At 37.2% G+C, this 26,124-nt stretch overlaps 1 protein-coding gene across 1 annotated transcript in view; it reads right to left on the bottom strand.

The window, feature by feature from the left end:
* Window positions 1–26,124, bottom strand: part of LOC113225536 (dedicator of cytokinesis protein 1) — a 198,497-nt gene that overhangs the window by 20,019 nt on the left and 152,354 nt on the right. The window contains exons 8-18 of the mRNA XM_026457860.1: window positions 23,591–23,682; window positions 22,770–22,910; window positions 20,690–20,816; window positions 19,619–19,828; window positions 17,414–17,512; window positions 15,265–15,637; window positions 14,011–14,159; window positions 13,479–13,642; window positions 11,935–12,112; window positions 10,725–10,855; window positions 9,335–9,509 (exon numbers count right to left, since the gene is read on the bottom strand). Coding sequence (XP_026313645.1) covers window positions 9,335–9,509; window positions 10,725–10,855; window positions 11,935–12,112; window positions 13,479–13,642; window positions 14,011–14,159; window positions 15,265–15,637; window positions 17,414–17,512; window positions 19,619–19,828; window positions 20,690–20,816; window positions 22,770–22,910; window positions 23,591–23,682 — 1,839 coding nt within the window. The remainder of the gene's footprint in view (window positions 1–9,334; window positions 9,510–10,724; window positions 10,856–11,934; window positions 12,113–13,478; window positions 13,643–14,010; window positions 14,160–15,264; window positions 15,638–17,413; window positions 17,513–19,618; window positions 19,829–20,689; window positions 20,817–22,769; window positions 22,911–23,590; window positions 23,683–26,124) is intronic.

The raw sequence follows: 26,124 nt of genomic DNA, 5'->3' as shown, positions 1-26,124 counted from the left end.
CTAAATTTTATTTAAACCGAACCTTTTATATATATTGCTCAGCAACTTAGTTATAACAAGCGAGTATTTTAATTTATAATAACCAGTGCACGGAATTGAGGAAGTTAATATACCTAAAGTATTAACGTTTTCTTAGTATGGACATATCGATTTCGTCATCAATGCTTATAAAATGTTATTTTTTATTGTTCATTTTCTAAACATCCCAAAATATAAGTTGTCTCATGTTTATATTTTAAGTGGCAAAAGTATTTAAATACATTAGTGCCTATAGAAACACAACAAGCGAATAGTTATAGGTGGAGTCTGAAAATCAGCAATGCTGAGTCTTCATCCTTTTTGTCCACATTACTGTTCTTTTGTTTTAATTGTTCGATTATATTCGGTTTATGTGTTTTGTGGACAAATAAATGTCTTTTTTTAACTATATTATTATATTTGTAGACAATAATTTGCAGCAAATAAGTATTTGCACTTTTTGTATTTTTATTTTTTATAACATCAAGTGACGGGACAAACAAGTCGTGCGCCTGATGGCAAGCTAAACGCCTGTCCATTACAGTGCCACTCAGAGCATTAAATTCCTAAGATCTGAGGGCACTACCACAACGCCCGTCACCCTAAGACATAGTTGACGGGACATATGGAACCCATCAACTATGTCTCAGGGTCTATAATTTCACCAGCACCCTTACCCTTCAAAACCGGAACACACTAATGCTGACATTACTGCTTGGCGGCATAAATAGGTATTTCCTAATAATAATTTGTCACCAATGTACTCAAATTTCTATAAATATAGTCTATTCTGTCCTAAGAATTCCCGGGATTTGTAGAAGGGAATGTCCACATTCTTCTTTAGTTATTAACTGCCACAATTCCGACGACTGACAATAACACAAAAAAAAAATCTAAATTTTTATTTTTTATTTTACATAATCAAAAGGCCCTCGATTAAATAATATTCACGCTATTCCTAGCTAACACCGTCACGGTACTGGACTTTTATGCAACTGTCCATATTTACAACAAACCATGATTCATAAGGGGAAATTGAATTATTTGCATTTATCGCGCAATTGTAACAAGGCTCAGGGAAGTACAGTAGCCGAAGAGCAAGTAACATCCTGTTGAATGTTTTGATAGCATAAATATATTTATTGTTATTAACCAACTCAACCTGTTTAAAAGGCTTTGTTATACAAGAAAACTCGTACTACATATACAATTATTTGTAAGATACAAACAAACTTGTTGGACTATATTACTAATACCATGAACAACAACTTTTGTTCCGTGACTTTTTACAAAACATAGTAAATTCGCTAAAAATAATCTTAGTCATCACACTTCCTCGTAAATGATACGATTACATGGTGGTTAACTTGACTATAATGCCCCAAATAAAACTCACGGACCTTTTTTCTTTCCATTACAGCCATGGTCGGTAAGGAGTTTCTTTTTTAGTTTGTAGCACGACATATTTCCTAACATAGGTCAGGTTCAAAATACAGCAATGAAGCATTCGCTTAAAATGTTATCCAAACAGAAATTTAATTGCAATTAAGCCACATACTACTTATAATTGATTTTTTAGCAATTTTTTTTTATAATCCATCATGGCTGTATGCGTGTTTGCTTTTTACAACATTTTAGTTCGAGTTGTATTATCTATAGAAAAATAAAAGATAACCGCCATTTGCCATATCCATATTTGTTGTGTTGTGAACCATATTTACATAGTATTTATTTCCTCGCAAATGTGATGAAAAACATTGTGTGTATCACGGAGGATAAAAAATACAAAACTCAAGTTATTAAATTAGATCTTTTTATTTAATAATTGGTTATTTATTTAGATCGCTCTAAACAGTGACAATTGTTACATATTTTTATTTTTGTACGAAAGTAAATTCTGTGAATTATTTAAATGGAACAAAAGGTTGTTTATGATGTTAGTAATATAGTCCTGTAAGGATGTTAGTATTTTACAAATCTACTGTATTAGCTACATTATTTTTTGCGGGATAGTCCTTCCCCCTCCTCCCCTTTATCATATAAATATTCTACGCAGTGATGTAAGTAACTGCTTTTCGTCAATTTAGAAAGTAACACGAATAGAAGTAAGAGGCAATTTGTTACTATTTACCCTTTAGAATCATGATCAAGTGACAATATGGAATAACAAACTCTATCGTGTTTAAACTAATTTTTTTTTTAAATTGATTTTTTCAGTAGATTATAGCTATGCCCTGTCAAACCAATACACTGTAACAGAAACAGCATTTTGACAAAAAGCTGCAGAATAAATTTTCGATATTTTGTAACTTTCGGGGTTAATAACGTAAAGATACATTAACTTGCTTTGTGTACATTAGATATCAAACAAGTCTATTCAGCCGAAAAAGAATCATCAAAATCGGTTTACAAATCGCGTTATCGCGTAACATACATACAAAAAAAAACATAGTGAGAGAACCTCCTTCTTCTTTTGAAGTCGGTTAAAAACTAATAAATTTCTTGTCTCTTGACAACGGGCGAAAGATTATTATAACGAAATTATAAAACACTGTTCTAGGACTTGCTGTGTTTTGGTCTGACAAATAAAGCTGTAAATGTCTAGAGAGGCACATACATATTTAAATAAACTAAAACAAGTGTTTGCTAGAGTTGGGCATTCGATATTATCAGAATTTAACAATCGGGTTTTGTAAGAAGCGTACACTAACATCAAATTGACTGACAGTTACATTGGATGGACAATCGAAGCAGAAATGACAATCGAAAATGGTTGAAAACACTGCAACATAATTATTTACTATGTAACAATCAGTCAACACTCGTAAGCTGCCAAAATTGGCAGCTGACATGTGTCAAACATGCAAAACACCATCATGAGTTTGCACACAATTTTTTAGTTTCCAAGCGACATCTAGTGCTCGCTTATTATTGTTTTATTACATTTGTAAGGTAATCAAACGTCAAAAAAAAATCTTGCAAATTATTGAACTCAAAGAATTGTTTAACGTATTTTATCAAATGTTAATTTAGTAAACGTCAGTGAATAAATAATGAAACTGATACAAAATGATTTCTTTAGTGGTCAAATGTGTATATAATTATAAATACATACAATAAAACGTAAATAAATATTATAACAATAACAATACCACAATAAAATAAAATCAAATACATAACAGAACGGGAAAACGACAAATGAAGGGAGTTGTTTGTTAGTATTACACACAAACCATTTTCCTTACATACAGTTGTGATTCAACCCATCACAATGTTGTATTCTGAAGTATAGTCAGCATTACAATGATTACGAACGGCAAAAGTACATCTAAAGTAGTAAATTTGACAAGTTTAGGCCATGTATTTAAGGCGTGCGACTTCAAGCAGCGATGCAAACGCGATGCAGGCTTTGAATTAACTGACTAATTTATTTATTTAATGTATTTATTAATTTCACTTTTAAATTTACAATTAACAAAACAAAATATCGTGCATAAACCTATACAGATTTTTCTTACATAATTACTTTGGGTCGATGCAATCGCGTATTTGTTTCGATGTAGTCGCGCGTTTGCATCTATGAAATCGCCTATAAATCGCAAGTGTAGTTTCACGCGCCACCTAAGGTTGCCATTGAAAACAATAAAAAAAAATATATTAACATTCATGTCGTTATAAGTCCTCCGGATATATTAACAACTTTGTTTGTGTCAGATGTTCCAGTTGAATTTGAACATACAGTTCATTTTAACGCTGACTATACTATATGTATTAGAACACAACAAAAACAAACCTTAATGTTACTTGGTCATTCATGTAGTGGACTATTGTAATAGTAACTTCACTGACGCCGTGACATAAGGCTGTATATTTTTTGTACTTATGACTAAAAATGTCCCATTCTTCTTAAGGCTCGATTTTACCTTTTTTAGGCAAAACTGATGGAGTTGCGACACCATCTTATTCTTTGTATTAATTATTTGAAAATCACTTTAGCAAGTTTAAAAATAACCGAAACTATATTTCAATTCTGAGGATAGGTACTACAAACAACAAAAAGGGCGTTTTAGGAGATAAGGCTCATTGTTGGGAAAAGAGCGTTTTAGGAAAGAGTTATTCAGAAAAAGGATGGCCTTCTGGGAAAAGGGGCTTTCCGGAAATGTGTTATCCTCGAAAAAGTCCATTTTGAGCGAGGGTCATTCTAACAAGAGTGTTTGGGAGAAGATGCGCTTAGGAAATCGGTCATCCTGGGAGACATATTTTAGCAAAAGGACATACTAGGGAAATGAGCATTTGGGAAAAGGGGGAGTTTTAGGAAACTGACGCAATTTTAGGAAAGGGACATTCTAATGAAAAAATCATTAGAGAGACGGAGCATTCGAGAAAGGCACGAATTGGGATGGAAATATTATGAGAAAGGGCACTAAGATAGCATTTTTGAAACAGTACAAAATATTTTAGAAATTCGGACAAGACGAATCTAACCTTATTTTCCCACATACCAGCAAAAAAAACTACCTACCGAAGTGCCAACACACACAAAAACATGCCAACACTCACATTCACACACATAGTAAGTTAGTAAATAATATTATTACATACTAAATACTACAGTGACGGAATATAGATAATATATCTTATTACGTGACGTGTAAATTACATTTCTGTTTAGTGAATGAAGTTAGAAACTGTGTGCATTTCTCAAGATGCTAGGTGCGACGCGGGTTTACGATTTGTATGGGCTCTGTTTGCTTGTCAGACACTATGTTAATACAGAAATTAGTAATAGTTATATTTAATACTGTTTTTAGACTGAAATCAATTTTAACAATAACGACAAGTGGTGATATAGTCTGACACGCAGTACAGGAGACAAAACCATTACTATTAGAAAGTAACAAAAATGCTTAATAACACTTCGTCCATGGCATAAAATTAAAATATTATTTCTTGCTAAAGTGTTGAGTTAAAAAATACACGCATCATAAATGTCTAGAAAAAAGGCATGTCTTTAAAAATCTTGGGTAACAAACCAAAATTAAATAAAAATATAAATTATTATTTTTAGTATGTTTCGAAATTGATCAAAAAACTTTTTATTGATTATGAAATTTACCAAAATTTATTTTAAAAAACCTGATTTTCAGCTATTGGCAAAAACTTTTATTTATATTTAATATCAAGCGACGGGACGAACAAGATCGTGCGCCTGAGAATAAACTACACTCCTCTTCATAACAGTTGCAGTGCTACTCAGACCTTTAAATCGCAAAGATCTGAGGGGCACTTCCACTGCGCCCATCACCCTTAGACATAAGTTGACAAGTCCCATGTGTTTCAAGTACAGCCACCTTAGCTATTTCTGCCGCTAAGCTAATGTCAGCATTACTGTGTTCCGCTTGTGAAGGGTAAGGGTGTTGGTAAAATTACAGGCACATTATGGGACTTTCTTTGCGATTTAGAGCTCTGAGTGGCACTGCAACTGTTATGGACAGGCGTGTAGCTTACCATCAGGTGCACGACTTGTTAGTCCCGTCACCTGATGTTATAAAAAAAAAGTTTAATTGGGAGAAAGTAGGCCTGGTATGCTGAAGACTCTGGTACGAATCCAGCTGGATCGAATGATTTTTTCTGTGTTCGATCTTTGTGTTAATAATTTAGTATGAATAATTATAATAAATAAATTATAGAATTGAAGGGATCGCTGTGTGTTTAAATAATGACGTCAAATAGTAGACGTGTTCATTGTAGTGTTTGGGGTAGTTTGAACAAGAGTGTATTTCTATTTCAAAATCATACTCTCATAATCAAGATACCAATCCGCAAGGCTAGTATAAAAATATCAATACCTAAATACCTAATAGTGTTATTAAACATTTTTCTTACAACTTGTAGACAAAACAGACAAAGGTAATCTATTCATAGGAGCAGTGTAAAGTTTTAACTTATGTTTACATGAAAGGAAACAATAACGCTTGTTATGGAACGGACTTATGTAGTTTATCTGATTTATCTTTGAACATTAAGTCACGAGAACGACGTGAAACGGTTTACAAAAATTAGTATTAAATATATTGTTAAAATAACATTGTTAATCAGTATATGCGTTATTATACGAATATAGAGGTTACATGGTATGTACAAATGCGGTTAGTGAAGATAAATTCATTAGCTGTCGGTTAAAAAAAATAAACAAAAGTCACGTTATACGTAGCTGAATGTATACAGAATGTTGAAAGTGTTTGTTGGACATTCAACTTTGTGGATAGCAAAATAAATTACATTGTCGAAAAATAACACTCTGTATACTTGAATATAAAACATTTATAACGAATATAGGTTTGTTCTTAATTATTAAACAACATATAATCAATTAAAGCTTTGTTTCCACTGTAAACTTTGAATATAATATTTTTTTTAATGTCGTTTCGGCACGAGGTTTTCTTAACTGCCGACATTAATTATGAAAATAATTTTAACGGCATAGGTTTTTTCAAATATTCTTTTACTGACAAGTCATAACATATCTCTGAATAATTATCGTACAGTCTAGTACATTAATATGTACATTTTTGGTATGTAGTAATGTGTTTACTGTGTTTCGGTTTTGAATGGTGCTGGTTAAATGGGAAACATGGGGACTTGTCAACATATGTCTCAGGGTGACAGGCGCATTGGCAGTGTCCCTCAGATTGTAATTTTAAGTTCTGAGCTTGCACTGGCACTGAAACTGTTCGTCCTGTCACTTGGTATCAAAGAAAAAATACTATGTACGCCAAAGTTTATAACAATCACCCAAATTTGAAATGCCTCTGCGACCGAATGGTTTCCACACTGGACTGCCACGCAGAGGTCTCGTGTTAAATTCCCGGGCCGGGAGAAATGTTTGTATGGCCTACATTTATTTCTCTCGTGAGTTTGGGTGCAATTTGTGGTTGTTTTGTTTGTTGTGTGGTTATGACTGTGTGCGTTTATTATTAATTAAACATTTTGGTAATGAACCAATTTTAATTCATTTCCAATGTATACCTATAGCGAACTCGATACAATTACATATTTACCAATATGGGCTATTGTTGCAGCAAATTATTTTACAATTTCAGAACCTTTCCTATATAATAATAATAATAACGCACACACTCAACATAGCCCCGCACTAGGAAAAACGTGTGTCGCGGGTGCCATGGACACACACATAGACAACCAAAAATTACACCCAAACTCACGAGAGAAATAAATGTAGGACATAGAAATATTCCTCCCGGCCCGGGAATCGAACCTGGGACCTCTGCGTGGCGGTCCGGCAAGATAACCGTTCGACCACGGAGGCAGTTAACTAAGTATATTTTAGTTACATTGTTTACAGTGAAAATAAAAACTACTACTAAATAACACGAACTACGTTGAGTGCTACGGGCTGCAAGCATCGGCATGCGTGCTTACCTTGGACGGACGACGCTACACACGGACACACCTCCTGCTTTTGAACTAGTGGAGCGGGCTTACAATGAGAAACACACTTTCAAATCATTACCCCTAATACCAGTATACATGATCCCAAAAATTATGCTGCGAATATTCAACAGCGAAATTAGAAATATGCTTTGTCATTAGATATATAAGATAACTGAACTTTAAGCATGTCTTTTTGAAAAATAATATAACCGTAAATAAATTTTACTTCCATTACATTTTTTTATTCCACTCCCTAGCCGCTCGCCATATAAATGAGGAAGCAAGACGCTTCGTGCGAATACTGGAATATCCACAACATTGAAGTGGAACGCCAGCCCACGTCTAGCCCCCGACGACGAAAAGGGGAAGCCGGAATAAAATCATGCAATTCCACCGCACACTCTCCGTGATATATCCTGTAGAATACCGATAAACAGGCAACTTTACGACGGTGCTAAAGGCTATGCAGTTTCGCCTCTACTAAATCCGAAGCATCGTGGTGGGACGCGGCCGCGACGCTCTCGATTGAAAAAGAAAAGAATGCTCTCGGAATATTACACTAAAAAGATATACGTATGGACATGTGGTGTTTTTGTTTCACAGCAATTGGTAATTTCTTTCCCCCGTTACATTCTCATTGTAAACTCGCTTCAAAACCATTCGAAAATCCGGTGTCTTCTAACAACAGGTGCAGTGCATACATACCATCTCAGTGGTGACACGTTCACGTGTTACTTACATACCGTTACACTTACTAATCATACTGTACTAATACCATATAATGACCAGAATTAAAAAAAAACCCTTTTAGCACCAAGGTCCATTATCCACCAAAGCGATGAAATATCGTTATTTTGACAGCTCCATTCGATTAATGAAAATAACGATTCGATTTGTTGTTTCAGGTGTTTGAGAATGGATTAAACATATTCTTCAATAGTATTTATTGCTCAGGCTACTTGTGTTACTTAATATTTAGTGTAGTCTTAATTAGAGTTGGGTCAAAACAAAGTATATTTTTAAAACACTTTGTGTACCCACACAATTTTATATACATATATAATTATTTATAACTATAAACATTTATTTTTTATATCATGTGTTTTAATTAATAGATTTTGTGTGTGAAATGTGAAAGAGAATCCTTAGGCTATTTCAAGTCCAAACATGACTTTTTTTAGTACGCAGTAGACCCCAAGACCATAAAGTTGGGTCGCATTTTATAAACGCTAAATAGGTCAACTCAAGGGTAACAGTTTATTTGATAACATACATAAAAAAACACAAAAAAATCACAAATCTATGTTTTAGGATAAAGACTCAGTAAAAATGGATATTTATCGGGTAAAAACCCATCTCTAGTCTTAATCAATACATGTACTTTAGCTGAATTAGTGTCTCATTTAATATGTTTGCTAATTTTTTACGTTTGACTATTTTTTGGTCTATGGTGTCGCATTCCCAATCCTCGCTTTTCAATAAAAAACGGAGCCATTTTTATTTGATTGATTAGTAAATTGTTCACACAATCTTAAACACTTCTCATCTCTTTTGGAGGACAATGACCCTTAAAGGCATAGGAAGATTCCGGTCTAACTGGGTTGTAGTTAAAAACGAAACAAAAAGAACACACTTAAATAAATTGTGGGCAAATGTACTTGATTTTATTGCGCCGGGAAGAAATAAAAAAATACCACACGTAAATCAAAATATAATTTTTTTAAAGTCGAATTAAACTATGGGAGCTTGTTCTATTATCGAAACACCGTTTGATTAAAACTTACGCCAATATTGCGGAATTTTCCGAACTGAATGTTCGTAACCAGAATAAGCCCCTGGAGTTCAAAACTTTCGAACTTACCTCCACTTTGTCCCACAGCATAGCTTTCACAGTCTTAGCTAGATGCGGCAGAAACAAAGCTCTGGCAGCCGGTACGCGGCAAAGGGGGCCTCGGACTAGCTCCAGAAGGGCCAGCATCCTTTGTTTGCTTAAGCGACCCAGAGGTAAAGCCTCCAAGGCTCGGACTATGTAGGCACTAGAAAAGACATCAGGGTAGTTATCAGTTTCATGAATAGTCATAAAAGAAAAGTTATTGTTTATGATGTTAGTTTATTCCTTGTTCTCTTCTTTATTTTCTTTTTTCAAATTAATTTTCAAATATAATTTTTACCCTTACTGCTGTCTGTGAGACTGGAAGCGGGGTTAGTATATTCCGTTCAACCATTTAACTTTTGACAGCTCGAAGTCTAATCAGTTAGTGACGTCCTAATGCGTTTCCGATTCGATTTTATTTATGAAGAAGTTTAAATTAATGTTCAATAAAGAAGGGTTCAATAAAGAAGATATTGTCTGATTGGGATCGTGACGTTGCGTTTGACAATTTGTGTACTCAAAAATTAATAATTAATGTTAATGAGGGTTCAAGTGATTATTCCCGTTAATATGGAGAAGAATTTGATTTATCAATCAACTTGAATAATCTTCGTTACATAATCTGTTGGCTCGATAAATATCGGAGCTAAAGAGCACATCGCTTCACTAAAATTTAAAAAAATAAAAGAGTCCAGGAAGTATTGCATTTTTTGTCTATGATTGTTTATCAATAACTACGGAATTTTGGAGGCATGCATACGTCAAAGCTTAAATAGATGGTTGGACAGAGTATAATATTACTACGTCCGTGGTTCGATTCCCGAGCTGAAAGAAATTTTTGTATGCGTATATTTCTCTCGTAAGTCGGTGTAATTTGTACACAACCGTCTATGTATGTGTCCATGGCACCCGTAATACAGGGCTCTGAGAGTCGTATTCCAGAACTCTACTCAATACTGAAGTCAGGACTTGAGTATTGCAGTGAGCACTGAAAATCATACTCAAGTCCTTGCCATTAGGGTCGTATTTCCAGTGCTTGTGTTGCCAGTGCAATCCTGACTTGAGCATTGAGTAGAGTTCTAGAATACGACTCTGAGTGTGTCAGTTATTATTATTACTTTAGACTCTCGCGTCTCCCAATGCCTATAAGATTAAATTAGAATTTTTAAATGGGGAGAGGCGGTATTTCACGGCAATGGCACATTTGGCCGGGGTCAGGGACTCAAGTTCAAGAACCGGCGAACAATAAGTGCCGTATCGAGCTGGACCGCCTCCTGCATTATTATTATAGACCGGCGAGGTTGCTAGTATGTTACAAATAACCCTGTATAGACAGACACAACAGTCAAAGAATATAACAAGCGACATTTCTGCAAACCTGAGCTCGGCCTCGGGGTAGACGGTGAGCGCGTGTGGCACGGCGTGCGGCAGATACTTGAGCGCGCAGCCCTGGCACGTCAGCGCGTGGTCGCCGCAGCGCATCAGCCACACCAGCGCGTTCAGCAGGCTCTGGGCGGGGACCGTGTTGCAAGTACATAACCAGAAGTACAGACGCAATAAGGGCCGTCCATCCCTGGCCACTCATCAGGCAAACGGGCCTTATATCACTTTCAAATAGCAACTCTCGTTTGCACCGAAATCACAAATTAGAAAGCTGAAATAATAGGCCGCCAACAACTGACCTGTGTGTACGTCTCCGTATATTCCAAATTATTATAATAAAGATAATATCTGTAACAATGACGGGCTGTTCCATTCGATGGTATGGGAAAAGCAGCAAAATATCTAATTACAAAACAAACGGAATAACATTTCATCGGTATTTAAATATGTAATTTTTCAATTTTCGTCCATTATAGCAAAGCTCAAGGTAAACTGGTGGATTTGAAGTGAAACAATTGACGACACCCGTCAATTGTTTCGAATTCGGGCTAGCCTATCGGAGCGCAGTTGTCACCGTAACGATATGGCAGAATAGTTTTTATTTCTGGTTATATACTCGATGCAAGTAAATAACGGTATCACGGACCCTGATAGGGTATTACAAATTGTACTTAAAACTAGTTTGTATAATCATTATGTGTAATATTAGTTTCCGCCATTGAGATGTCTGTTTGAATTATAGTATGAATCACAATTAGATGTCTAAAATGTAAACAAAGAAATGTCAATGTCAAAGTCCGAATGCAGGTGTGCTAAACCTATATTTAATGAAATTGGAACAGGAGGTTTTCAATTTCTACAATTTTAATAATTATCTATTTCAAAACATAACAATAAACAATAATTTAAAAAAACTCACTGCGCAGATAAGAAAACTTTCGAGTTCGAGAAACGAAACAAGCAAATGGCGGCACAAAAAATGTTTTTCCTCCCGATTGTGTAACTAGCGCCATAAAATTATTTACTGTTTTAACCATAGTCTTTTATTATAATTATTGCATTAAACGAAATTAAGTAAATCTTTAGCGTCGGTCGACGCTTGCTCAGGTTTCATTACAAGCACTCGCGTCAACAACGAGCTGCAAAGACTTGCATAACAAATAGCTATCGGTTGAATTAGAACAAATGAATGGGAAGGGGCGTACCTCGAACTGGTAGCGGAAGTCGGCGTGCGTGACGCTGTCGCCCAGCGCGCTGCGCAGCTGGCGGCTGCGCGCCACCACGCGCACCAGACACTCCAGGCACTTCATGCACTGCAGCAGGCGCTTGGTCTCGCCGCCGTCCGCCGTCGTGATCACCCACACCATCACGGCGATCAGCTTCCTGCGCGGGAGCCGTGGACGGCGTCGGTCATATTATTTTTTTGACAACTTTACAAGACTTTTGAAGAAATAATCATTTATATCATAACGTAGTGTACACACATACATGTGTAATAAAAATATTTAAAAACTACATATTTTTATTTCATAAACCAGATGCTATATAAATGACGCAAACAATTTTTTTCTTCATCCGGTAAAGTTGTCAAAATGGAGATAGTACCCATTGCTAGTTCATAGTCGATATATAATAAACTACCTATTATTGACAGTCGTCTTCAGAAAGTCTCAAATTCATTTAAGGGGCAATCTATACGCTTCTATAATAAGATTCCGAATGATATTCAAAATTTGCCATTTACGAGGTTTAAAACCATTGTTAAACAAAAACTTTGACACTGAAGGTTATTATTATACAACTTCTGCGTATTCGGATGACAAAAAAAAGATGTTTAAATTAAATATTGTAATGACATATGTCAGAGTAGAGTTTCTTGCTCATTCTTCTCAGGGGAGATTGACTTACCAATGAGCAGTAGAGTTTAATCAGTACGACGATTTCAAGTGTAAGTTGCTTACCTATGATATAAAGTTTAATTGACTTTAACATGAGGGTAACGCACTCTATAAGCATTTACAGCTCCCATATACACGCTTACACTTCAAATAAAGTAATACCAATTTGTAAATAAAATAATACCAATGATTTAAACGAATTTGATTATAACATAAAGCCTCTCCTTAAGAAGAGACTCGTGCTCAGGGACGGGGCGTGTATTTATTTTATTTAACCACTTTGTACAATTTACACTAATAATGTCAATAAATAAACATGTAAGCCTTTGTCAATATGGGTCGAGTCGAGCGGACGGTGATGGTGATGAAAGCAAGCTGCGGAATTTCGAACACGGAACTTCGGGCGGTGACCGTTTCCCTGTAGTAACCAGCAGATATCATAATTAGGGATTCTTCTTCAGATGTCAGATTTTGTATTGGATTACACATTAACTGCTTCCGTAGCCGAACAGTTACCACGCGCAGAGGCCCCAGGTTCGATTCCCAAGCCGCGATAAATATTTGTATGGTCTATATTTACTTCTCTCGTGAGTTGAGATGTAATTTGTGGTGTTCTACGTGTGTGTGCTTAGCATGAGTGTGCGTTATTATTACACATTCTACTACTGAGCATGAGCCTCTTCTAAAGAATGCGGGTTGGAAAATTCAAACATTTTCCAAGGATTGTAAACTTTCTTTAAGGTGCGCGTTTCATCAAGTTCCCTCACCATTAAACAACATTGATATATCATGTCACCATAATAATTCTGAATTCGTACTATGCTATCACCGCGGAATTAACATGTACTTACTCATAAGCCAGCGCATCACAAAAGCTCTCGTCGATATAAACATGCAACACGGGCTGGAAGTGCTGGTATTTGTGGTCGGCCACAAGCGATATCACGTGCAGCAAGCACTCCAGCACCAGCACGCCGTACGACTTGTCCGTGTATCCTTCTTGATCTTCATTTACCTGCGTAACATAGTTGAAAGGGCGTTATTCAGTTACATTGTTACTCTCGAAATACGACTGGGCAAATTTTAACACGTAACCGTATATCTTATTTAGACTGTCGTAGCAGACAAAAATGTTATAAAATGTAATGTGACCTGAAAATTACCCAGGTTAGTTACCTCTAACTAATTTCGGTGGCAATTTTTATTATTTGAATATTCTAGAATATTACCATGAAGTACTATTTAATACGGTACCACGGAAATAAAGTACACAAAACTAACCTGAAAATCACCCAGTGTTTTTTGAACGTGCGTGTAGTGTAAACGACGTAAACGGACGAAATTTAATACGTCCGTTTTTCTCCCTAAAAGACAGAATCTTACTTGCGTAAGAATGCTGAAGAGGGCGTCGAGAATATCCTGAAGAAACTTGACTATCTCTTCACTAGGTACGTGTAGCAGTCGCATCAGCGCCTGGCGCAAGGTGCCCTCTGCCAGCTGCGTGCTCCATTTCAGTACGCCCAGGATCTCCTCTGGAGTCAAGTCAACGGACGCGTTAGAAGCGGGCAAAAACGAATGTTGAGCAGAGAAGTAGTAGCAGTAGAGCTCATTGTGAAAGAGTTCGTCGGTGGAAGTACTGTCGCCTTAACTATTTCTGCCCTCAAGCAGTAATTTGAGCTTTGTTGCGTCCAGGTTTTGAAGGGTAAGGGTGCTGGTGAAATTGCTGGCATACGGGACTTGTGAACTTATGTCTCAGGGTGATGGGCAAAGGCACGGAATAACAAGCTAGTGGAAATGGTATCAAACAGCATTAATACCAAAACAGAACTTTCGTTTGATATCTACTCAAATAGGGACACACTTCGGCACTATTGGAGTAGCAATGAATTATGTCGAACATTGTAGACCTCGGTCTATCGGATCATAAATCAATATTGGACTTTAAAATCAAGGCTATTATTTGGCACAAAACAGAACAGTAAACCATAAATCATATAAAATACTCTCGGTGTGCACACGTTAGACTTAAGTGAGTGTTGAACCACAACAAAGGTCGGTCATGACCAGGGATGGGAATTCCGATATCTGGTTATGATAGATATATCATAACAACGCAACGGTTACAAGGAAACGCCCACTTAACACTTCCACTAGTTTTGTTATTCCGCGGACGCAACAGCCGGAATTTTGTTCTTTTTTCTACATAAGTTTTGATTATAGTGTCCTTCCTTACCGTCCTTTAGGGCATATGAGAAGGGCACGATACCTGTGCAAGCACAGCACCTTCTAAGTTCAGGTCCTGACCCCGGATCAGCCAGTAATAAAACTAATTAACGGTTTGCCACCGCTAAGCCGTCGACTGTACAGTCTCCCGCCAAATCTCCTCTTTGGTAGCGGAGCGGTAGACACGCTTCCCCCCGACACCGAAGCGTCTCTTCAGTTCCCAGAAACCTACGCAACTGGAGAGATCGGTGATTTTTTTTATAATATCAAGTGACGGGACGAACAAGGAAGCTACGCGCCTGTCCATAACAGTTGCAGTGTCCTCGGAGCTTTAAATCGCAAAGACCCGGGGCACCCGAGCTAGAAGTCCCTTCACCTCCCCGACTTCCCGGAGACTCCCGAAGGAGAGCGTACCTCGCTGCGTGAGCTTGGTGGAGCAGAGCTTGGTGGCCACCTGCAGCGAGTCCTTGTGCACTAGCGCCAGCACGCCGCGCGTCAGCCCCTTCTCGGCGCCCGACGGCAGCTCGTCGCGGCGCTCGGGCAGCCCCAGGCACAGCGCGCAGGCGTCGGCCTCCGCGCCGCCGCCGCCGCCGCCGCGCCGCAGGTCCATCTTGTACACGCACAGCTCGTGCGCGCCGTCGGGCGCCGTGGTGCCCTCGCGCTGCATCAGGCGCAGGTACGACAGCGCGAAGTGGCGCTCGGCGCGGTCCTTGGCCTCGTTGGAGCTGCGGTGGCGGCACAGGAACACCAGGTGCGCCTCCTTGAACTCCTCGATGTTCAGGCACACCTGCGAGGTCCGCCAGGTCGCTTTTAGACGGCGTCGAGGACGCAAAACGTCACTGGTCTGCGTTCTGACTGCGACCGTCCGCGACGTTTAAAAAACCATAAGTTTTCAAAATAGAAAACAGTCTTAAAATGAAAATGAAATGCTATGTGTTGATTCTCGCCATATTTACAGAAGTTATTCTATATGCAATCACCTGATCCAAAGGTCATAATTTTTGCACGGCACGTCCTACCAAACAACGGACCGTCAAAGAAACCGCCAGTGTTGTTATCTCTTTCTCAAACGCAAGCGCGCACCTCATCACCTCACCATACCGGGATAACCGCCAAGATCGCCGCAACCAATTCTATCCAGTCTACCGTAAAATATGAGCGTGATTTATTGCGTAAACAGGCGATTTTTCTGTTCACAAAAACTGTATTACCATTAAATGCTTCTTCTCATTATGGACGCCAAGTGCGTGACTATTACTTATGGGGTGATGTGAAACGTTTAGTTTACACGGGGAAGATTACGAGCATCGAACAATTCCAAGCAAAAACCGTCTCCGCTTTCAAACTTGTGACGACTAAGTTAGCTTTCAAACTAGCGCTCAGAACGTTGAAATGAAACACGTCAATGTACGAATTTTGCATAGCCAGTGATGAAAAGACCTAAATCTAATGGAAATCTAAATTACAAAAAAAATAAACATTTTCAGTCAACTTCCCTAATTATTTATAATAATAAAAAATGGGTAATTAAGCGATCTAATTACGTATCATTTGAACGCTCAGGTCCCCTCGGGGTCACTGCCCGCGCGCGGTGCATACGAATTAAAGATAATTTTACAAAACTTTACGAGATACAATTAGTCAGAATATTGAACAGAATATATTTTTTAAATATTTTTAGGTGATTTAAAATTATTTATATTATTAATTTGTTAAATATGGCGAGAATAGAAAACAACGCACTGTATACCTTTATCTCGTAGATTACACTCGACACAATATTTACTTCCAATATTATAAATCAAAAACAATTTCCCCTTATAATATAAATCCTTGGCCGCTACCATAGCTATATAATTGAGGCTAGTAGCGTGAATACGAATTAACCCACATTTTTTTTCTGCAATATAATAATAATAAATTGATGCGTTACAGGAAAAAAGTAGAAAATATTATATTTGACTGAGGACCCCGTGAATAAACTAAAACTTCTGTGACAGCTGGTTCAATTACTGTCTACAATATATTGTTTGATTTATTTTCATTCATTTTAGATAGGTGTCATTGTACAAACTCATATTTTGTTTTTATTCACGTATTTAATGGAACAACCTGGTTTGTTAGTGAGTAAACATATTTTTTGTAAGATTTGTATAAGACTGTATGTTTTCCTAAATAAATAAAAAAAACACGCATAAAACTTTCTACGATGACGCGTACGACGAGTTACGTTCAAAAACAAATATTTACAATGCTTTGTTTATGTACGTAGTATTATTTCATATGTTTTTATCTGCAACTTACGAGATTTCAAGTTTTATGAATGAAACTTATATTATTTTATAACGTATATTTAGCTGAATATAAATCACGACAAAAAAAAATTGCGAGTCCGAAGGATATTGTTCTTTAGTAATTGAATATTTTTATTACAGCTTACATGTATGAAACGAAACTGCATAAAACCTTTGACGTCGGATGTGAAGAGCATACTTCAATCACTGTGATAACAAGATAAAATAAACAATGTATAATTTTGAATTGTTATATGAAAAACAATTACCTTAAACACCTCCTGCCATCTTGGTTTGTCGTCATGGTAGTAAACCAGAGACGTGTACTCGTCCACAAGGCCTGTGCCGGCGCCTATCGAAATCACGCCCTAAAAATAAATTCGTAACATTATATTAAAATATCCGAATACATTTTTAAAGATTGGTCCGAGAGTTATCAGAATTCTTATGTGTGCAAATCTTCATATCAGTAACATTGTACGTTAAGAATGATTAGATATAGTTTTACAAGATATTTTTTCTCAAAATGTGCAGAATGATAAGCCTAAAACTTAAAATCGTTCCAATGCTCTTTAAAATGGAAAGATTAAAGCCTTTCGGTGCAATTGGTCTACTTTCCCGATCGGTCCACTTTCGCTATTCGTCTACTTTCCCGATCGGTCCACTTGTTTTTCCCATTTCGTCTACTTTCCTGTTTGGTCTACTTTCTCATTTAGTCTACTTTCCCATTTGGTCTACTTTCCCGATCGATCTACTTTAATGATGCGTCTACTCAAATAATCTCAGTACAGAGCATTTAAAAATCCGACCTCAAATGTTTGTGGAACCACATCTATTTGCCAAGTTTTATTGAAATCGGTTACCAGAAAGTGCGCGAAACCGGATTGACCCCCTAGTTTGCCCATATTTAAATGGGATCACTAGTGAGGTACCCTCTTTCCAACAAAAATAATCATTAAAATCGGTTCACAAATAACCAGAGTTATCGCGTAACATATATACAAAAAAATATAGTCGAATTGAGTATCTCCTCCTTATTTGAAGTCGGTTAAAAACTAACTGTCTACTTGATTTTGATTTTTCAAATCATGTTTAACGTAAAGCGGCCATCATTATTAAAAAATATACTCCATGATAATCTGCAATTACGCAAGTACAAACTTTCTTCGAAAATTTGTAAAACGAATTTTATTGATTTACATGCTCAAAAGGCGGACCATTTGGACAAGAAGACCAATCGGACAAGTAGACCGATCTGGAAAGTAGACAAAATCGAAAATGGACGACTCGGGAAAAACAAGTGGACCGATCGGGAAAGTAGACGAATAGTGAAAGTGGACCGATCGGGAAAGTAGACCGATTGTACCGATGGGGATTAAAGAACGTCTAATGTTTTTGTCTCACGCACCCACAAGCTTCAACTTTTTGAAGAAACAAAAAACAACACGTATTAGCGCACAATGTGCTACTTCACTGCATTTCACTGGTTTACTTATTCTACACATAAAGTAACTATAGTTTTTAAAGTAATTTACTACATTTTATGCAGCCCGATTCGATACGAAAGTTTGTTAGTAAATAAACCTATGAATGCTAAGTGTTGCTAATTTAATTACCTACGAATTGCCATGGACCTTCTACATACACTATTTATGTAGCCCTTTAAAAAGAAACACCCAAATAGATATAGATACACATGTAACACCATTTATCGTTGAGATTTACAAAATACAAATTAACCATATTTTGTATTAATTTGCTATTATAATCATTTTGTTACGATATTTTAAGAAAGCTTTACATCTGACAACGATTCTGGTATTGAAACAAATTAAACAGTAATTTGTTGGAATAAGGTTTCAATTTACGTGAACGCTATTCGACTAGAACCCGATTTATTAGGGCGGCCGAGAGCCGCCATTTCGACTCATCCGAAGAACACAGTCCGTTGTGATTATATAGCGAAAAGAGAATAGGTACATTACAAGAATAATTTCGTTATTCAAACTAAGGCTCATGTATAAGTGTTTTGAGAATTTATGTACCTTATTTCGTTTCGGAAATATAAAATCAAACAACAGTCGATCTGACATCCACAGCGAAGAAGAACGAACGAAATATACTCCTGAGAACAAGTAGTCTTGATCTTTGTTCTTCGGATGAGTCGATTTCTTTAGATGTTACAAACCGGACTTTTGCGAATGTGTGCGTGTGTTTTGATAGGAGCGCTTAGATTTCAAGAAAGAAATAGAACCCGCAGATCCGTCGGCTTACCTCGCTCTGATTGGTTGAGATGCATCATTTAATAGTGAATATTTTAAATATGTTTTTTTAAGTGCAATATAGTATGCGAGGTTTAGTACAATTTTTTGGTAATACGCGGAAAATTTTAGGCAAGCTGGTGGGATTCGAGTTATATGGACGCCTGGCCACTGGTAAGTAATATATATGTGTAACAAAAAAGTGTAACTCACAGGCAAAACCTGTCCGTGTTTGTCAACAACCCTTGCAGTCAGTTCTATGTTCCTCTCGGAGGACTTTCCCCCTCCTTTCGAAAAGGAGCCGCTGCACAGAGTGACGTAGAGGTCGTTTCTCGCGTCTCCAGGCAGTATCACCTCGGGGAAACCCATTTTGCGCGCTACAGCCGTGTTTCCTACCACTATGTGTGGGTTTTCCTCGCGAATCTGCGAAATTGGAATGTCAAAAAAAGAACGTGAAAAATAAAATTCACAACCAATCGGAATCGGTATAATTGGATGCTGTTATGCAATGTTGTGTCAATCCACCTGAAAAAATGCACCTGCGAAAATGTCACCTAAATATTTTTTCGTTGTTTTTGATAGTTTGTTCGTTATTTACTTGTGAAATGAGAAGTTTTAAAGGTGTCAAGGAATGATGAATTGTTGTGATTTATCACTATAATTCCCTGACAAAAAAAGCACAACAGCGAAAGTTTTAATTTTATAAGTAATTTCAGAATAAACTATCAAAAGCAACGAAAATATCTTTAAGCGCCATTTTCGCAAAACTATGATCATATTAATAATTATAATAACGCACACACTCATTGCCCCGCACTAGGGAACCCCGTAACGCGGGTGCCATGGACACACACATAACTACAAATTACACCTAAATTCACGTAGGCCACACAAATATTTCTCGCGGTCAAGGAATCGAACCCGGGAACTCTGCGTGGCAGACCAGCATGGTAGCCATTCGTCGTAACTGATCATGGTTCGCAATAAATATTAGACAACTTCACAGACGTTGCTCGGATCCCAAAGTAAGCAGTTAGAGCACATGTGTTATGGAAATCGGAAACAATGATGGTACCACAAACTCCGAGACCCGAGACAATACAGAAAAGTTATTTTATCTACACTGGCCCGGTCCGGGATCGAACCCGGGACTTCAGAGATCGTGACAACATGAAAACCGGTGTGCAAGTCTCTCGACCACAGAGGTCGTTAAACGGTTATTATACATTAGGTTTAAACGGCTCTGTTTGTAGCTAACTATAAAAGTAAAAGTTTGATAAATGCCTGTTTCAAATCTCCCTCGACGAGCTGCAGCGACACCCACATCCCCTGCGAATGCTTCGCGTCCTTCAGCTCGCGTTGGTTCATTATCACTTGCTTCAGCAGTGTCTCCATCTTTTCTTTTTCACAACTATTTGTAACAAAATAGCGCCTTAAGCTCATAAACGTGGCAAATGGACGAATTTATTGAGTTAAAAAACCGACTCGTCCTACGTAAAGTATCGTATGTCGAAATTGACAAGTTTACAGGGGAGCGTTAAGTTTTGAATTCACTGAAATGTGTATACATAAAGGTGCGTACTTTAGCATTGAAATGAATAAATTAAATTGTAAAATTATAAAATAAATTGTGGTTAATTCAATTTTTATTGAATTGATATTCAATTATTTTTTGTGAAATGACTCCATTAGTTTGTTATAATTATTAATACAAAGATCGAACACTCAGAAAAAATTCCTTTGATTCGGTCGGATTCGAACCGACGTCTTCTTGCATACCGTGCCAGGCGCTATACCAACTAAGCCACGGAACGAACCAACGGACCTCACGAATTTTTCTATGTGCTTGCGTCGTGTCTTTGTACTTGGTCTTTCTACGACTTTTTAGTCGTATTCACTGTGTTAATTGAATTTTTATTGAATATCAATTCAATAAAAATTCAATTAATACAGTGAATAGCGACATCTCTCGCCTGGACTGGTAGCTGTAAAGGTACTAACTGGGTGATAAATCTGCAATAGATTTCTCATAGATGGCGCTACGACTAAAAAGTCGTTGAAAGACCAAGTACAAAGACACGACGCAAGCACATAGAAAAATTCGTGAGGTCCGTTGGTTCGTTCCGTGGCTTAGTTGGTATAGCGTCTGGCACGGTATGCAAGAAGACGTCGGTTCGAATCCGACCGGATCGAAGGAATTTTTTCTGAGTGTTTTTTCTGAGTGTTCGATCTTTGTATTAATAATTATAATAAATTGTGGTTGTTCATCTAACCGATATCTAGGATTTTATAATACTCTGTGTGTGCTTTGCCAAATAAAACTGACAAACTTGGCAATTTCTACATACTTTACGCAGGAGAGGTCGAAATGTAGTCTAGAATTTACGTTGCAAATAAAACGATTCATTAATAGTACATTATGCGAAAATATTTAAGTAAATCTTGTTATAGCCTCCTAATGGAATCCTTTTTTATGATATCAAGCGACAGGTTGAACAAGCTGTCCACAACAGTTGCAGTGCCACTTAGAACTTTAAACCATAAACATTTGAACATACGTTGACAAGGCCCTTGGGTCTGTTACTTTCACCAGCACCTCCACTCTTCAAAACTGGAAGGCAGTAATGCTCATATTACAGAAATAGGTACTTTCTGATAGAATCTTTCTTTTTATGAGATCATGTGATGGAACGAAGAAGTCGTGCGCATGGTATCAATCTACCATTGGCAGTTGCAGTGCCACTCTGATCTTTACTCGTCGTCCTGAGACATTAAGTTGTCCTTCAAAACCACGTAATGCTCACATTACTATGTGGTGGCAGTACTTCCTTGAAAAAATTCTTTCACAAAGAGCTCTACTCTCATGTGTACTTATGGTACTGCAACATAGAACTGCAGCATTTATGAGTAGTTTCAAATATTCGGCTTCAAAATGCTGAAATAATATTCTACCACCTATACGTGACGAATCTTCCAAACATAAATACAAAGCGCTTTGCCGGCAATACAAAACTCTGTCTCGTTACAAAAATCTGTCTAGTTTGTTGAAATTTTATCATTATTATTAGTTTTCATATGCCCATGTTCTCTTTTTCGCAGCGTTTCTATATATAAATTTTTACTTTAATTTATTATATTACTACATATTTACAATCGTAATTTTCAATTACAGTTATATTTTAATATTAAAAAAAAATTATAATAATTTATTATTTCAATTAACAATTTCCCTCCTAGTTATTTATGATACTACAACTTCTAGATTCAGTCCCTCTGACTGAAAACCAGCGCCTTACTTAACTATCTATCTAATGCTACTAAATCGTCTCCTGTAAGGCCGAAATATGGGCCGTACGATACTCACGGGTAGAAGGGCACTTGTATGTGCTTGTCGGACTGGTCGGCGGCGAGGTAGCGCGTGACGTCAGCGCAGGCCACGCCGAAGGGGCGCCGCATGGACGTGGCGCCGGATGGCGGCGGCGACGTGGGCGCGATGGAGCTCCGTCTGAGGGGGATGCAACTACTTCGCGACCTGGCACACGTTTGCGGCACTAAAAGATCGCAAATAGAATGCCAGCCGCACAATCTTAAGCCTCGCGCGACTGTGTGTGTGGAAAAAAGTCCATTTTGAAAAAAATCGTTTTTTTTTTTAGAGAAATAAACATTTTTTCGGACATTGTCCCATATTTGACGTCAGTCGCATCAGTCAAAATTTGAAGTTACTGAACGAACGATAAAGCCAATATAATCTCGTTTTCTCTAATTTGCTTTTAGCTATACAATTCCATAGCATTATTCACGCTAAATAGAACTACAAAAGATACTTGTATACATTGGTATTGGAACTTCACACACATCATGAAATTACATTGCAGATAATTATGTTTTGTTTATAGCGATCTGATCAAGACATTTTCTTTCACAGAAAAGCTCATGGCAGATTTCAAATTTAATTTCGTATATCAATTCCGAAAACTCAGAGGTGCAAGCCAGGATTCGAACCCACGACCCTCTACTTGACAGACGGTAGGTCAAAGTATTAGTCTACCTTGGCTTTCATGGACAACATTTTATTGCTCAAGGAATTTTCAGATTAACACTGTTGCTTTAATCTGTAATGTAAAATAAAGTAACCTTGAAAAGTTAACAAAAAACTTAATAGTATGTAAATAAATAAAAAAATACCTATGGTCAACATTCTGCGCGTCCATGGCGCCTATTCGCACGACGTGGCATACGAGAAACAACTTTTCTCTCTTTATGTCGCCACCCAGGTCCTGAGAAAAACATGGCATGTATTAAAATTTTAAATAGTAAACTACCGTGATACTCAGACATATTATTAAGTAAACTAAAGCGTGAAACAGACAGAGAGCGGGTGCGGATCGGGTGCGACCACGGCGGGCCTAACTCCTTTATATGGACGACAACACAACGAGCGCGGGCGCGGGATGGGCGCACGCGCCGCGCTCCCGACCTGCACTCGCTCTCGTTTCACGCCTAACGAATTATTGCTCGAGATTGTTTCGAACCAGTCCATGGTCCCTTAATCACGAGTTTCCGCGTCAGTGACTCGACGGAAACTGCATGCCAAAGCCCTGACGGCTTCGTCACTCAGTAAGGGCGTTGGCGTGGGCAGCGGCGAGCAACACCCTCTTTTGCTTCGTTATAATTAGTCGTATAGGATTGCACAGTACACTATCCTAAGACCACGGACTGGTTCGAAACGTGCCAATAAAAAATTCGAGTTAAATATGCGAGTTATCTATTGCTTAAAAATTTACTATGTTTATCCTGCCTTCATACAAAATCATTATGAATGAATATGTCCATAACTTTCTTTAAATCACAAACCAATGTGATATGATCAATACTAGGCCATACTACAAAAAAAAAACAACTACAAGTTGTCATTGTGATCATTTAAAATACTTACTTATTATTCACATTAAACTCTATACTGCTTAAATGTTAATATCCCGAATCAGTACAGAGCATTTAAAAATCCGACCTCAAAAGTTTGTGGAACTACATCTATTTGCCAAGTTTTATTGAAATCGGTTACCGGAAAGTGCGCGAAACCGGATTCATCCCCTAGTATGCCACCCTTAGAGGTGGAATGTTTTCTTCAAATTTAAATGGGACCAAGACTGATGTAACATCTTTCCAACAACACATACCGGAGTTATCGCGTAACATACATAAAAAAACAATCGAATTGAAAGAGAAAGTCGGTTAAAAACAACCTAGACGATCGCAGATTCATAAAATTTCGAATCGATTTCTCGTGGGAATCGATTAACAGGGTTACCGATATGCTTAGTTCACATCCCTATTTACGATGACAAGTGTCAAAAGGTGCCTCTTATTTTGTGACGACTATAGGCGGAAAATCGATTCCTTAACGTAATCTACTCGTACCTACACGATTCCATACAAAATCAAAGGCAAACGTCGTCCTCGTGTCAAGTTTACTTATATAGATGTATATCTATATAGTTACTTAGCAAGTAGTCTTCAAGTGTGATATAATTCACTGATAAAGATCTTTAATTTTTTGTAACAGCGTCGTAATACATCTGTGCAAAATTCTACATATCACCTTTTGTTTTAAACCATAGCTTCCCAAAGTTGTCGCTTATACTAGAGCGGGAGGTCCAGGTGTGGTACCGCATTTCAAAAAATGGATTATCTATATAAACTACTGCAATACAAATACATATTTTTCGTTGGATTTTTTGTGTTCATATAAAAATATGTGTTTTCAACTTTTTTGGTTCAGGCGTTGAAATTGTTTTGACTTACAAAAGTGGGCCAAAAAGTTCGAGAGCCTGTGTTTTAAACGATGGAAATTGTAATAAATTTTAATGATATCCAGAAATGAAACAAGATATTAAAAAAAAGTGTAACGTGAAATGAATCTTAAAGCTACGAAACAAAGTACAAACTAATCACTGTCAGTACGATTCTACGTCTTTTTTTAAACCTTTACTGCAATTTTTAACTGTTCACTTCGACGTCACGACCATGACGTACAAAGTGAAAACGGCGCATTGAGCTCAAGTTTGCGGAACTCCGCGAACTGTTGGCACACGTGACACGAAAACTAAGCACTTTTACTGTATTTATTGATCTGTGATCATAGTAGTAACTAAGTAACATATCAGCTGATACGCACTATTGATAAAGGTTCAATAATATAGAGTACACAGACGGCTTATAAAACTTATATTGTGAATAGTAAACAAACGTTACACTTAAGTACATGTAAGATAAAATTGTACGTGTTTTAATATTAGACATAAAGTGTTAATGACTTTACCATCTCAGTCAGTCGTGACCATGGGACCTGTAAAGGGCTCAAAAGAGACAAATATACGCGATTTAGTTCGAAAAGAAGTTTCATTCTTATAAAATATAATTTAAGGGACTTTTCGTTTCAATGAAAATCTTCAAAAGTAAAATCAGATAATGTTCTATATTCAAACATGTTGCATCTTTTTATTTAGTTAGGCAATAAAATAATCTCAGTACAGAGTACTAAAAAAATCGACCTTAAAAGTACGTGGAATTACACATAATTACCAAGTTTTATTGAAATCTGTTACCGGAAAGTGCGCAAGCCAGGATTCATCAAGTTCTGAGAACTTGACACAGGGGATGATAAAAATCGGTTCTCACTACTCAAAGTATATTGAGAGAGAAAAACGCCTTGAATT

The sequence above is a fragment of the Hyposmocoma kahamanoa genome, unplaced genomic scaffold, assembly GCF_003589595.1.
Source record: "Hyposmocoma kahamanoa isolate Upper Pololo Valley unplaced genomic scaffold, ASM358959v1 166, whole genome shotgun sequence".
Lineage (NCBI taxonomy): Eukaryota > Metazoa > Arthropoda > Insecta > Lepidoptera > Cosmopterigidae > Hyposmocoma > Hyposmocoma kahamanoa.
The sequence above is the reverse complement of the archived record's forward strand: the minus strand, read 5'-3'. Positions and strand labels throughout refer to the sequence as shown.